Genomic DNA, 16,696 nt, shown 5'->3' with positions numbered 1-16,696 from the left:
TTACATAATTTTTGGTATCGTTTCATCTAACCCGGTTTTCCACCAAGAACCGGATTCAACAAAAACTTGGTCGATCTCACGTAGTTGTTTAAATGCTGATTTTGAAAGTGCATGCTTGTTCTTGATGCCTTTAATAATGCTTGCCTCGTAGTAATTGGCAACATTCAAAATTTTCAAATGTGCTCTAGATTCACTCTCGGTAAGGCAAATGCAATTCCACGGTGCCCAGTCTTCTGCAATGTTCCATCTGGGTAGTCGGAGTTCCGATTGGTTCGTTTCATTCGATATCGCTGAATGGCCATGCCAGATATTTTCTACTATATGTTTGATATCGTTGTCTTGAATGATGAATGCAAATGATGATATTGATCCTCGCTTCTTTTCTTCTCGTCTTATGGATCGTAAGATTGATCGATAAACAGCTATATCAACTGGCGGACCTTGAAGGCCAGCGCACCGATTACAAATACTGGCCGATGTCTGTCTTGTGTCGAGGGGAAATTTACTAGTTTGCCGTACCTTATTGCATTTTTTGCATAAACGTGTGTCAGGTTCTTGAAAAATGAATTGGAGGTGTGATCAACTATTATCATTAAACTAGTTTAAGTACGCATTGTGTTTTTTTTGTACAGAGAAGATAATTTTTCTACTTACTTTCAGTAGGTGCGTTTTTAGTATCACCAATAATAATATCCATAAACAGTTTCAACTGTCGTTCCCGTAGTAAATCCAGTCCTGCGTCTTTAACATTACAAATCAATAGCTGTCTTTCGCGTTGTAGCAATGCTTCCAGCTAAAAAGGATTTTGAATTTAGATTACGTAAATTGAATATGTTTTTGTATAACGTGAGGTCGATCATTGCATGTAATCCTAAATCACCTAGTGCTGTGATGATGCTTTGCTAATGAAAGTATATATTGAAGTAAGCTGTAAAATAAACAATATAAAAAAGCAGTCGTTTTCAAAGAATTTTTTCTTACCCATATATAAAAACAAAGAAATTATTTGATACTAATTTAAATACTGAATAATAGGTAAATTACTAGGTGAAGTAAAAAGTAAAGTTTTTATTTTCTACAAGTATCTCAACAAGGCAGTAATTTGGTCGCATTTGCTTTGCGAAATGGTTAAAAATTGCTTTCTGTAGACGATTTAAAACTGTATTTCGTAGTTCGTACCGTAGAGATTTGCCAGCGATTACAATATCTGCTAGAATTGATTGGTGTCACAGAAAAACACTCATCATAAACGTGGCCAAATGTCAGATGATTACGTTTCATCGTAATTTGAATCCAGCCAAATTTAATTACAGTATTGGCGACCCTGTTCTAACTAGAGTTAACCCGGTGAGCGATTTAGGAATATAGGTGGATGAAAAACTGACCTGTAAAGATTTTATAGAACTAGTTATGAATATGATGAACCAACAGCCGCTGTTTTTCGACCATTCACTGCTGTAGAGGATCTTTTTTAGTCTAGAGAATTATCTAGTTGCTTCGCTAACAAAGTTAAACGATTGATTGTGTTTTCTAGTCCTTACAAAATAACATTTTTATTTTATTATTTATATTATTTTAAATGCTATGTGATAATTAGTTTTCAAGATTTATTGTGATAATTTATTTTGTGTTGTTTCTTTTTTCAAAAGACGGCGGTTTTTGCGCCCCTTTGAGAAAGAGATATATGATTTTCAATTCATAGAGGTTTCTCTTCACCCATGCCCATGTTGATCTCGTACCCGATAGACATTACAATAATAATGAATAAGAACAACAGTGGAGAAAACTAATTATACAAAAAATGGACAGAAACGACGTAACTTACTCCCAAATTTCTGCTAGGTTTTCATTAAAGTACAAGATACGGCACAAGGTATAGAAATCTGTTACGAATCACTGTCGCTAAGAGATAACTGCCTAGAAATTTAAAATCGCTGAGATATGTCGTGATAAAAACAAATATCATATGATTTATTAATTTTAGTTGTTTGACGTAAAGCCGAAACATCATATGTTGTTGTTTGACGTTACTGGCAAGAAATGGCAATGGAAAGGAACTGATTGTAACACACATTAACACGCTTTTACATCCGGAACATGGATTCGTTTCAATTATGACAGCTTTAAACTAATTCTGTGTGAGAATATCTTACACTGAATATTTCGAAAGAAATGTGGATAGATCAATTCAGCTTCGAATCAAGGTTATGCCCGTCGTTTTTTTATTTGATCTACCATAACTTTAAAGCCAAAGAACTGTAACGAACGAGCTCCTGTGACAACACTATTGCTTAACAGATCGCAGAGTTAATGCTAATATTGGGGGTATTAGGGAGTAGTCTTTATCTGGTAAGTGAAAGCTTCGATAGCAGACATAGGTAATCACTAGACGAACATCGAACGGGAAGCTTCATCCGAACAGGAAAGGGGCAACCAATCTTCTTGGCGGGAATCCGTCCTCATAAGTTCTGGCCACGCAAATTTCGCAGGAATCACACCAAGCACGCTTTGAGAAATATACACGTATTTATTGACCTAACACATCTATTCAATCATAAACTCCATGAATTTTAATGCTTAAACTATTCGGACGTACAGGTAGCTATGCAGTCGTTCGTATCGTGACGAGGTTTTTCTCCAACAGTATTCCGTAGATATCCCCAGTGCACCTCTAGAATGATGACGCCGCTCTCGTGCGATGTGTTCCTTCGAGTTTTAGACGATCGCGCTATTGGTCTTCCTTGTCCCACTTCCAAAGTGTAATGACGGAGGCGATTCACTTACGTTGCATACACAAATGTATCTGCTTCATCTACTCGTTCGGTTGCGGATTAAACTGATCCAGACTAAGTTGAATAAATAAATCGGGATGTAATAACGCACAGGGTTGTAGTTTCGGAGTGATCTCATTCTTCAACAGGGGGTTAATGAGGTTAATGCTAATACCGATCATCAATATCAATCATATGATAATCATCAGCAAAACCATATGTCCGGAATCCAATTTCATTGAGCTTATTTGCCTAATCATCAGCGATTATGTTTCATAAAAGTGTTGATGGTACACAACCTTGATCACGCACAGAAACAGTTTTCTAAACTCTGTTGTCGATTGATAAGCATAGTGTGTGTTCAATTTGTGATAGTTGAAGGTACACTCTTAGAAAAAATGAAATTTACGCTTGACGTAAATTCAATTATGCCGTAATTTCTTCGGTGATGACACAATATTACATCTACTAACATGTAAACATAAATTTTGCGTCTGTATCGATGTGAGATTCAGCTAAAACAATCGTGAAGTTAATGATATGACTTATCTTTAAATACTTTGTATTGTGAATGTAAGTAAATCGCGACGCTCCTTTTATGTGCATCTATAAAGATGTAACATTTTTTAAGTGTGCATGTCATAACAACGGAACCACGCGTTGCTCTCAGAATTGGATTCAGTCATAAGTAATAAATGGCGCCTTTAATATCTAGGAATTCTCCCAAGCAAGATTGCTTTTGTTAGAACGTCTTTTCAATGCTGTAAACAACAACATGTAACAGGGTTGTAATGAATTTCTCACACTGATATGCATTTTGCATCTCATGTAGCGGATGTACGCCTAAACGCTCTGATATCGACTATTATCGACTATACGTTCCGATGGGTTAGAGGCAAGTAGAGTAAAAAACACTAATTTCTTCGTAAACTGGATTTTACTTCAGTATGCCTTGTTAGTAATTTTGTAGGTTATCATTTGAACACAGGTGCAACCATGTGCTAAAAGACAAGGAATCACGTGGACGTGTACTCACCGATGCAAATCCGATAGAAGATCTGGTGCGTGCCAGCACTTTAGTCGGCGGGAAAGCATGCATGCAGGTGTCGAACGCGCGACCAGGAGTAAGGATTCCGATACTGTAGATTGCTTGTGTTGCCCGTAACTGTAAGTCACACGGGTTCTGCTGTGCACACAGAGAGACCAGTTCTAGAACCAGAGGGGGGCACAGGAACGGCGTGACGATCGACTCCTGCTGGGAAACAGCGAGCAATTTTCCGTTTCCTTCAGAACACCCGACTCATGATTTTTTCCGGTGGTCCGCGACACATCGCTGACAACTTCCTGTCAACCAAGAACACTTTCCGCTGGGAAGGACGGGATCCCAGTCGAACTTGTTAAAGTTGAAAGTAAGCGGCTGTACTACTCACTCCACCAACTGATAGGAATGATCTGGGAACGAGAGGAAATGCCTTCGGACTGGATTCAGTGAAACGCAACGAATTGTGGCAGATAATGTTAGAACATGGTTTTCCAGCAAAACTGATTAGACTGATTCGTGCGACGGTCGATGGATCGAAATCAAACGTCTGGACGATTTCATGACGTTAGAAGATTGAAGCAGTGCGATGCGTTCTCAAATTTGTTGTTCAATACTAAAGCACAAATCTTCAAATAACTAGGGGAATGTGCCACATTGAGCCAATTAGTTCTGAGGTAAAAATGCATGTGACCAACTGGCCTACGTGATACTCAGCAAAGAAGCTGAAAGAGGTCGTCGAATGCGGTTTAGACCTCGCTTTCGCTGGGTGTTTGCAATCGAGAAAGTCTCGCGCCCAGCGACTGGAGAACGGCGGCTCATGATCGAGTATCCTGGATATCTACAATTCATTCGGTCATGTTCGGGATTTGCACCATTGAAGTACATGTCGTAAAAGGCAACTAAATCCAGCTTCTTATGTCTGTTCTGTTCTGCGCACCACATTTTATCTATCTTCTATCTTCTATCTAAAGTAACTATAATCAGAGTGACGACAGCTGTTCGTTTGGAATGACAGCTACCAGTTCCAAACGAGCAAACGACCTGTCAATTCAATGTAAAGCTAATGGAATGTTTTGAATTGTTACCAACATTACGGATGAGAAGTCGTCACTCTGGTTATAGGCACTCTACTTCTATCTATATAAAAATGCAGAGATCATTCTTTGTAATCGCATCACGTAAGAACAGATTGATGGATTTACATGATTCTTTTTTTGTTTGATCAGTTTTTACCCCCACCGGGTTCGTACATCAAAAAAATTAGGAAAACTTGCAGAAAAAGTGGGAAAAATTCATAAAGTTTTTTTGTATGGACAATGGAATTTTCCACTGAAAAAGTCGCCAATGATTGCTAGATCATCGATAGGTGTTTGGCGCATAACGAGTTGCATAAGTGTTTGGCCATCGAAGAAAGGAATACTATATCGTTGAAAGAATCTTTTGGCGCACAACGAGTTGTTTTGTGTGAAGTTTTCACATGCATACTTGATTCATGAGATTCGTCATTCCGAGCCACGTGCTTAATTGGGTATGAACATTATTGCTTGACAAATGATTCAATGACGGAATGCATGACTGTAGACAGAAGAAAATGTTCTGATATCATTTACCGATTGATAAATTGTGTTCAATGGATTCAGATGAATAGTATTGGTCATCGCGGGCGTGAGTTGAACAAATCAGAATGCGCTAAGGTCAAACTAAGAGATTTTCCTTGCATTTTTCTTTATAAATTTTATTTAGATTAGACTAAGCGCACACAATAGGTGGCGATTATATATCAATGTTCAAGATGATTACCATAACAAATTGAGACTTCCATTTTATATTTGATATTCTGTGAAGAATGTTCAAATTGGTATGATCAATATCAAATTAAAATTTAAGCGTCGTCTCTCCAAGTAATCCAAAGTTCCACAGAACAAGTTCTGAGAAAACTTTATCGCTGCTTAAATGTTTTATAAGGAACTGGTTCAAAGTTTGTTCTGTCGGGTGAACATTCACGTATCAGTAATTCCTTAAAAATGGACTGTTCAGAATGCTTTGTATTCAGCTTGAGTTAAATCTTTTTGCCTTTCTCATATAGAAAGGTTATGCAATCACTGTGAAAACCGACTTTTGAACCGAGGCCCGGAGGGCCGAGTGTCATATACCATTCGACTCATTATGTCGAGTACGCAAAATGTCTCTCTGTGTGTGTGAGTGTGTGTGTATGTGTGTGTGTGTATGTGTATGTATGTGTGTGTATGTGTGTGTGTATGTGCGTATGTGTGTATGTAACGTTTTTTTGCACTAACTTTTCTCAGAGATGGCTGAACCGATTTTCACAAACTTAGATTCAAATGAAAGGTCTTGTGGTCCCATACAAAATTCCTGAATATTATTTGGATCCGACTTCCGGTTCAGGAGTTATGGGGTAAAATGTGCAAAATATGTGTCATAACTTTTCTCATAGATGGCGCGACCGATTTTCACAAAGTTAGGTTCAAATGAAAGGTCCTGTAGTCTCAAGCGTGATTCCTGAATTTCATGCGGATCCGACTTCCGGATCCGGAAATATAGGTTATAGTGTGCTAAAAATTTTATACCATCACTGAAAATGGGGAAAAACCTTAAAAAAATTTCTAAATCAACCTCAAATCTTTTAAAATTGATAATTTTTATCAGTAGACGGTCAAACAAACCGATATCGGTTATTCTTTTAAGAATCGAAGAAAATTATTTTGAAGAATACCACTGTATTATATATGATAGTATGATTGATATGAGAAAGGCATCATTACACCGCTAGGTGGATTAAAACAGGTTTTTTACGAACTTTTGGTTACTTAGGCTAAATACAAATTGAAAATATATCCTACTCTATCGAATGAACAACTCTAGAAGAGAAACTCTTCAACATTGTTCTAAGTTTATCAATACAAAATTCTGTTAGTGTTGGTGAGCATTTTTATCGATTATCGATAACAAGAATCACATCTGGAAGAGAAAACGTGACACCTTATATCCTTTATGTCGAAGTCATTAAGCCATTGAACAGAGACCCAGTGCATTGATTCAAAAGATGAGATAACAATCTGTGCATTTGCTCAATTTTTGCTTAACAGAAGTATTTCATATTAATTTTTGGTGATAATTCTTTTTTGAGCGAATGATGTGTGTCGAATTCCGTGGATTGTAGGTTTAGTAATCAGTTTAACAATTCTGCTTTCCGAAAACATAAACTAAAATAAAAATTTTTGGTCGAAACGAAGTTTGACGGGTCAGTTAGTTAAAAATAATTCATTTTGTATCTATTTTTAGTTGATCATCTAGTTTCCTGTTTTCCTGAAGATATATTTTCGTTATTTTACATACTAGTTTCTTCCGTTTTTAATTTTTTTGCATACTGATGAATAACAATTAATTCAGGAATGCTCATAGATATCTTATTCAATATGATGTATAGTAAGTATTAAAAATGATGAAGGCATGAGAGGTATAACCGTTGGAATGATATTCCAACGATTCGATAGAAGAATAAATAAACGTAAAGAAACTGTCCCTTTCCTTTCGGAAAAGTCACCGATTAATTTTTTATTCGAAAATCAATATTTAAGGTGGTAAGAATGTATGCTAATTTTGCGATTATGATTCGGAAACGGTTGTCAAAAATACTTAAACATCAAACCGATTAATTTGTCTGAGTATTCTAAGCGAATTCCGACAACAGCCGATGTTAATTATTTTCACCTAATGACATGATTTTTGTAAGAACAATGAGTCTCTACTATCGCGATTCTATTTAGCAATATTCGGAACGATAGCTTTATATAATAATTCAACATACCTCACTCACAAATGGATGATCTTCTTTGGCACTAATATCCGAGACACGGTTGAGTATTGTGACTCGTGTATGAACGTCGTGTGTTTCATTCGCTAATTTTTTGTAATAGTGAGCCAAATGGCGCACTCGCTGATTTCTGAGAGTATCCATTTGAATGATCAAGTCTAAAATAAATAATGAGAAAATATTGGAATCAAAGCTTCTATAACAAATTGATTAATGGTGCTTACTATTATATCCTACCCATTTCACTGGTTCGCCAAATTTTCGTAAAAGTTTTTCGCTATAAACTTTCTTCGCTTCGTATTGTAACATCTGTCGTTGTCGTTCAATTCCATTTAGTAATTGAACTTCTTTATCTAGTAACAAGTTCAATTCAGCGATTTTTGCGACACCTGAATATTTTTCGTTGATCTTTTTTATTTCATTTTCTTTCCACATCTGCACTTGCGCGTACAAAGCGTCGAAGTCTTGTCTTGTCTTTGGAAAGGTTTTTATTATACAATTGTTTTTACGCTCGTTTTGTCGTGCCTCTGTACGCTTGCTTTCGCGTAGCTTCTGCTCATTCTGAATACGCCTGATAGAAATATTATTATTATTATCGAACAATAATGGTAGAAGTGCTAGTGCACTTCGTATGCAGCATGATCCGGAACCACAACACAATCGTTTCAGTACCGGCTCGCTTAGACAGATATTGTTGCGGTTACCGGAAGACTGATAAAATTTATTCATTTATTACCTCCATTCGGCTGAGCTTTTTGTTATTAATTTCTGCCACATATATCGTCGAAAATTGCGCTGGATGAGAGTGACCTTTCCTACAACATCAATTCGTTTTGTCGTATCCTCGTAGCTTTCATAATTCCCCGGTACGATAAATCGGTCCGCGCATTTACTTGCGTATGATAGCTCAGTAGCATCTCCGTAACTCATAGTAGCACGTTCGCGGGGTGTTGCAACTTCAATTGCTTTTTCATCTACAGTTTGCGTGTCACGGCTAAGGATTCCTGAATGATAGTTTGTGGAATGTGTAGAATAATAAATTTGTAATAATACGAAAAGGTGGATGTATAACCAAGGATGGCTTTTATCGTATCAAAGAACGCTCACTCTTCACACGATTGAATCAGTGCCATCAAAGAGAGACGGATATCATCGCAGCAACAAAAACCCGGCATGGCTCATTTAACATAGAATAGACACCAGTGCGAGAGCGAATTTCTCTTGATGACATTTCTGAGAATCAAAGGTTAGCAGGCTGCTGTGGGGATTCTCTCTGAAACAACAAACGGTCGCTTATTCTTGTTTTGCGATCCGATTCTGTATGGGCAGTGGATGATTGCGATAGAATCATTTTAATATTGCCGCTTATTCTAACTATGTGCATATAACCTTTGTATAAGTTGTGTCTATGAAAATGTTTGTGAATGCTCCACACAAGGGTTTTGAAATATTGAATCATCAAGTTGAATCATCGATTCGACTTTCTGCGATAATTGTGAACTTGCGATTCTCTCTTGGGAAATTCCACACAGTAACGATCATTTTCAGACTGTAAATTTGTTTTAAAGGCATGGAATACTCAGAGTATGAAGTGGAGCGAAGAAATATAGAAAAAATCTCTCACGGTTCATGCATTGAGAGACACGATTTCTTGTAGCATCTTCTACCGGATTGAAAATCTTGTATACAATATAGATAGCAATATAGCAGCTTCTGTCAAATTTTCGGCAATCACCAACACTGTGTATAACATTTGAGATATAAACGAACTGACATGAGTATGATTATATTGACTATTAAAATATTCGAACACAGACTAATATAATCAGTTGATTTGAAGATCCACGTAGAGATTTCAACGGGTGTGAGATAGTAAATGGTTGTTTGGCAAAGCTATCACCAAATAGCAATTCGCCTACAGAAGCGCTTTGAGAAGCCCAACAATCGCTTATGGTCTCTATGTTTTTAACTCTTCTCCTTCTTCCTTAGCAGCAAGCATGTCTGGCCATGCTTGCTGCTAAGACCGGAGAATGGCATCAGCGTGTGTTATTCCGCCTTAGGTTGCTGTCAGAGTGAAAGCGTCACGCGATGCGTGTAGGCGCGCGTGCGAGCTAGTTGCATTTGATCAAAGCAAACCTGTTAGAGTGAATGCGATGCGATAACAGTTCCGCGTTCACTCTGACATCAACCTTACATTAAACTTTGAAAACTATTATAGATTTTTCTCGAAATGTTCCAATTTGTCAGTTGTTGGGCGACCTCGTCTATAACGGTTTCCAATTCCGGAAGTACCGGTAATAGTGGTTAAAAGCTTCATTTCATTTTTCCCGAGATGATTGAACCGATTTTCACAAACTTAGATTGAAATGAAAGGTATTATCGACGACACGACCTGCCACTCGTCTATCTAAACTGTATCGGAAATTTAACTACCCCTCAGTAACTGGTAATGTCAAAACGAAGTTGCTTGAAAATCTATTGAAACTGGCAACAAAAGTCGAAAACTGTTGATTTTAGATAACAGTTACCAGAACCATGGCTACGAATGTTTTTTTTTTTCAATGGAACGTACTATATAAATAATCTCAAAACAAAAACAAATTGTTTCTGTGAACCAGAAGAAATGCGGATTTCTGTGAACCAAAACAAAATAGGACGAGCTTAGCATTGACTTTCGCCCAAAACACCGCGAAAAGGCAGACATATAGCAGCTATTTGACTAGATGTGCGTAGCGCATGGTGAACTGGCGGTAGTAAATCCTGGCGCGGATTGATTAGAAAAAAGTTGCTAGCAGGGCATATTCGCTTGTACTAGCTATGAATCATAAATTTACCAAGGACATTAACTCTATTTTACCCTCCATTGCAGATCAAATACTTCGGTATACATTAATCCGTTGGTCTTATTTCGCTCGCCAAGAAAAGCGAAGAAATATGCGGAAAATCCCTATTCGAAACATCTGGTTATCATGACTGATCGCGAATCGCATCAGCTGATCATCGAGGCACACGAGCTAATGAAACAGATTTTGTGCGTTAACGTATTCAAACCGGGAACTCCAGCGGAATTCCTGCTCCTGAAGGAAACCCTTAATTACGACTAAATAGTCGAAATGAATCACGCCGATCGATGCGTCTATCTCGTTTGAAGCCGTAGCAATCGTACACGTTCTACCCTGAATAATCGTCGTACCGGGACCTTCCCGAAATTTGAGCGCCATTCTACCGAACGAGAATTGTGGCACCTATGTTTGAATCAGGGCGCGGGCTGGCCTCGATACATTCAAGAATTCAATCCAGACGATCGGGAACAAATTTATTTTTTATTTTTGTATCCGTATTCTACATAATTTTTTTAATTTTGTATTCGTACTCTACATCATTACCGTTAGAACATTAAAAAACACTCGATCGATAAATTGTTTATATTTTTCGATCATGAATTTGATTTCTTACGAAACCATTTGCAACTCCTGTATTTGCCAGTCCACCACCGCATGCAGCTAGAACATGTTGACTGGTTAGGTTTCACAGTAGAAGTTACTGAAATATTGAACAAAATCTGTAAAAATGTGTACCATTCGCGTATCTTCTGCGTTTTTTCAATTGTTTGTTTATTTACTTTGGAGCTCCTTGGTAACTATTTCGTAGCAACCTAAACAGTGTTGCTCAAGAAGATTATTTTTATCATTATCAAGGGGTCGCTATATTTGCGGTAACTGGCGGTGAATCGTTAACAGACAATTTCATTGCCAATTTTTGTTCGGAGTGCCTGATCGTGTCGTCGGTTCCATAGGCTGCTATATAATTTAAGGGGTGGATAGAGTCTAATACTTTTGAAAAATAATTTATTTTTTTCTTTGTATTTTCTTATAGTAAAGCATTTCAAGAATATTCTGTGAAATTTTCAAGCATATCGTAACAAAACTCAGTAAGTTATGGACCTTTATCTTTGCTTATCTCGCTGAGATACAGTGGACACCGCAAATCATGATTTTAAGAAGCGTCTTCAAAAATACCTCTTCACCGATTCATTTCTCAAAATTTTTCCACGAAAAAATTACAGAATGTTCGCCCTTATTCTGAATAACGTCGTATTGTTTTTTCCCTCGTATTTCATTTGTATTCCCTATAACGGTAGCAAAATCAAAGGTAGCTATGATTCGATCGAACCACATTCGATCAAAAAATCAATACGTTTTTATTTAGAATAAGGGCGGTTGTTCGAATGATGCTTTTTATTATACAAAACATTTGAATTTGTTTTGTTGAACGATAATTCTGGAAAAAAAATCGCAAAAATGATGATTTTTTCATCATTTAGACACTACTACTACCGTAAAGCGGCTTTCGACTTCACTAAAGCATAGTAACTAGCTTCGAGTAGACCGGACGAGTTTACTTACGAGACGCCGCCGCTTCCGAACCCGCACAATAGTTAGCCACATTTACCTATGTAAGGAACGAGATCCATCGAAATTTTGGGTCACTTTAGAGATTGAGGGGTAAGCATTTTTTTAAACCCGAACCCGACCCGTACCTGATCGAAAATAAAAAAATTGTACCCGCACTCGATAAAAAAATTAGAATCTTTACCTGTAATTGACTCGAACCCGGTAAAAGTCCCGAAATCTGACCAAAGTTTTTAACCTGATCCCGTTGATAATGAAAAAATCGGCACCCGTACCCGACCCGAACTCGTCAAACATATCTTCTTCTGTACCCGAACCCGAGAAATATTCGAACCCGAGCAATACCCGAACCCGCAAAAACAAAATGTTCCCCCACACGTTTTTTTTTATTTAAGTTCAATTGCATGTCACCAGACTTTTATCATAAAGCCAGTAATCATGAAGCTCCACTGTACGGATACACCACCTAAATTAACGCTATAGTAAGAAATTTATCCAATATATACTTTGGTTGTGTGAAATGCACAGGAAACTGCAAAATAACGCAAACATTTTCGGTGCATTTTCTCACCAATTTTTCACCAAACGGCGCTTTTGTTGTCACTGATAGTTGTATTATATTGCTATTAGAGTCTGGTCTCTAGATGTGTGTGCTTGATGCTTTCACTGTGCATTATTAGAAAATACCAGATAACACACTCATTTACATTACTGGAGGTGATGATAAAAATAGTCGAAATTTTACAAATTTATAGGAACAATCAAATCAAGCAATACAATTAAATAAAAATTTCATTGAATATAAAAACTATTAAAGTAATTAGCTCGTTCTTTAAGGATGTCTTACCGTTAAATTTGATTCTTTCGAAGGGAGGGCCAGTCTGAGTGAAAGCGTCGTGGAACTCGATTTCTGAAAAAAGAGCACAAGATTTCAATTTGTTGTGTTATGTTATGTTGTAGAAAATCTATAGATAATTTTAAGTGATACATGACGTGCAAAGCAAATGTGAAGTTACTTCTGGACTTATCAATGAAACCACCAACGAAAGGCTTATTTATGGCATGATTTTCAATTTCCACAACAAGGTCTCGAGTAGTAGATCCCTCCTTAGTGTCAATAGCAGGTACCCGAACCGTTATTATATCCGGCAAATTAAAGTTACTGGAATGAAAAGTAGTGTAAATGAATAAACGAGTGAAATACATCGTTAGGATGCTTTCATAGAAGTGATAACACCAGCAGAAAAAGATGTCATGTAAATATAAAAGAGAAAACATTTTATTCTTGTGTTCCATTTTATCAGATCAGATTTAGATCATTTAACTCGACAGTCTTGGATTAAAAAAGGATACTTACTTGTAATAGACATGTGGTTCCAGTTTTACGTTTTCTTCGTCGGCGTTTTCGGTTAACTTAAGATCCACGTCAATAATGCCGTATTCGTTATCGCAGATATCGTATAAAGATTGCTCATCATCGAATGGTTTCATGCTATTTAAATGTCTCAAAACAAGAAATTTTGATGCAACTTGAAACTTTTTTGATATATCCGTTTTCATTTCTCCGACAGTATAAATGTTGGGATATGCATGGGTTACTATTTGAGATTTGTTCATGTGAAATTTTACGGTAACGTCACTGAGTACAACTTCATTGTCATCATCTTCGTCTTCTTTTCTTATAATTCCTTTTAGCCCTTCATTTTTGAAAGACATCTCTGATTTATCAGAAAAAAACTTTACTTCAGTAGTAACTTATCAGTAGTTTCAATATAATGTTAAAGAATAAATCCCTTGTGTACTCGAACGTTATTGTACAGATAGCATACATAAGCATGAAACCATAGAAACAAACTTCAGTATTGATTTTTTAGCCAGGGAATCATGGTAGAGCATGAATACAGTATAGCTCATAAATATGGGAAATTTTGCAATGTGATTAGAAACATTAGTAAATAAGTAATAAGTAAATAAGTAAAGATTAGTGGTTGTAGTCCTTGTTTGATAGGTTATTAAATAATATGAATAGAATTACACTTGCACATGCATAAAAAGTCAGCGATTGTAAAAAATCCGGTTTGTTTGTTAATATAGTTAAAAATCCGGTTTGTTTGTTAATATTGCACTACACCGGTGTAGCGAAAGCTGCACCTAAACCGTTCGTTTTTACCGTTTTTTTACACCAGTGCTACACTTTTTTCGCACTGATACCTCTGGTGTAGCACTCATTAAAAGTTTGGTGTAGCTCTGTGCAATGGAATTGTAGTCAATGGTTACTGTTTATGTTTTTATCATTTTTGTTCGTTTATTCATGCCTCAGTGTAGCACTGCACCGGTGTAGTGCAAATTAAAAACGCCATAAGTTCTACTATAATATTGAAATTAAATTGAATATCATATTTCCTTCTGTTCCGACAAATTGATCAAAAGACTCTTCAAGTTCACAACAGGGATCAAAAGTAAGAAGATGCATTTCTACTTGAAAAAATAATCCAGTTGTCTGGTCCTGTCCTAGTTCGAAATATCTCATTTCTAGTACGAATAAATATTAATTGTTGATTAGCTTTTGCGATTATTGCAGATCGATGCAAATTTAACGTAAGCTTTTGATCAAGAAGCACACCCAGATCACTAAATTGGTGAGTTTTTTGAAGAATAACACAATTTCTGATAATTTCTGTGAGAATTTGTTCGTCGGTTAACCAAATACAAAGAGAACTTGTTATCTCTTCTGTACACGTTCTATTCGCAAGTTCCAAACAAGTTGGTGCAGGATCCAAACCAAACACGCAGTTTCAAGTAACGGACGCACCAACGAACAGTATAGCGTTTTTAGACAGTACGGGTCCTTGAAGTCTCGGCCAATTTTCGCTTTGAAGACGAGTTGTCGTTTTGCTTTGGAAATCAAGGTTGATCGGTGTTGGTTAAAGGTAAGCTTAGCATCCAGCAAAACGCCGAGGTCATTGACAACATCGACTCTGCCAAGCGTTTGTCCAACAATTTGATAGTCGAATATTGAAGGGGTTGGTTTTGCGATGAAATGTTTTAACTTGGAGACGAGCACAATCTTCAATAGACAGGACTGCCAGATACAGCTTCAGGTCATCAGCGTAAACCAGTCTGCATCCAACGTCAAGTAGTAAAGTAGCGTCGTTAAAAAACAGATCAGTAATGGACCCAGGTTGCTACCCTGAGGACCACCAGATTTAGTTGTGAAAGGAGAAGCCTAGCTGTACACGTAGCACTCTGTCCAATAAATAAGAGATCAGCCATTTCACAAACATTCTCGATGCGCAGGGATAATTTCGTTATTAGTGTTTTTAATTTTTTGAAGGAGAAAGGCAAAAATCCAATGTTTAAACACAATTTAAAAATTTTATCAGGTGTACAACTTTGTATTATTCAATGTATTGTTCTCGCATCTTTCCGACAATTTTCGGATCCCGGCTCGAAAAAAGGAGTCCTCTTTTGACGCTATCCATGAAGCAATCCATTTTTTCAACTCTTCGAAGGATTAAAAATGTTGATTTGCCAGGCCGTGTGTCATCGAACGGAATAGGTTGAAGTCAGAAGGGGAAACATCTGGGGAATACGGCGGGTGGGGCAAGACTTCCCAATTCAGTGTTTCCAGGTACTTTTTGACCACTTTTGCGACGTGAGGCCGAGTATTGTCGTGTTGGAGGATGACTTTGTCATTTTTTTTTTTTCATAAATACGTTTATTTCTTAAGGCAGTTTACATAAGTTTTTCTTCGCCGTAGCATCACTTTTACATAATATTCTTATCATAGTTTAATTCTAACATAGTCACAACGTTTTGCATTTATTAAAACATATTCTCTTATTACTTAAATATCATCTTAGGTAACTCGTCATTAATTATGAAATCTACTCGGAAATATTATTTGAACCAAACGATTAACTTCTATAAATTATAAAATAAGCTGTTATTTTCAGACATTTTGTTAATAATTTCATAAACTGTTTCGAGTTTGTTTGTATCATTACATTATTTTTATTCTAATTTAGCTATTGGTTGAACTCATGGACGCAGCTGGGATCAGAACTAAGTCTTGAAAGGGGCCTTTATTAAATTGAAACTCCAGTTTTCTTTATGAAATGATAAATAAGTTTCATGTATGAAAGGTCACGACAAGCAAGAATGTCTCGAACTGGGATATTGGATAGTCTACCTTGGGTACGCAAAGAATTTATTAGTTGAGATCTGACATCACGATACTCCACGCATGTCCAAACGACATGATCAATATCTCGATAACCTTCGCCACAAGCACAATGATTAGTCTCGGAGAGCCCAATTCGAAGGAGATGTGCATCTAACGTGTAGTGATTGGACATGAGTCTAGACATCACACGAATGAAATCTCTACTCACATCCAGTCCCCTGAACCATGCCTTTGTCGATATTTTCGGAATAATTGAGTGCATCCACCGACCCAGATCATCTTTATCCCAAGAAGCTTGCCAGCTGGCAAGTGTTCTTTGGCGAGACGAGCTATAGAATTCGTTGAAAGCAATTGGTCTCTCATAAATTTCACCCTCAATAGCACCACGTTTGGCTAAAATATCGGCTCTTTCATTGCCAGGAATGGAGCAATGAGCCGGGACCCAGACTA

General features: G+C 37.0%; 1 protein-coding gene across 1 annotated transcript; it reads right to left on the bottom strand.

Moving 5' to 3' along the window:
• Nucleotides 1–13,862, bottom strand: LOC131440529 (IQ and ubiquitin-like domain-containing protein). Its single transcript, XM_058611888.1, has 8 exons — nt 13,418–13,862; nt 13,077–13,222; nt 12,908–12,970; nt 8,385–8,652; nt 7,873–8,219; nt 7,643–7,806; nt 655–793; nt 1–554 (listed from the first exon to the last, which is right to left on the bottom strand). Exons 1-8 carry the CDS (start codon nt 13,774–13,776, stop codon nt 1–3), a joined length of 2,040 nt encoding a protein of 679 aa, XP_058467871.1. The 5' UTR covers nt 13,777–13,862.
• Between the last annotated feature and the right edge of the window lie 2,834 nt (nt 13,863–16,696).

This window comes from Malaya genurostris, chromosome 1, assembly GCF_030247185.1.
Source record: "Malaya genurostris strain Urasoe2022 chromosome 1, Malgen_1.1, whole genome shotgun sequence".
Lineage (NCBI taxonomy): Eukaryota > Metazoa > Arthropoda > Insecta > Diptera > Culicidae > Malaya > Malaya genurostris.
This window is presented reverse-complemented; position numbering and strand designations above follow the sequence as displayed.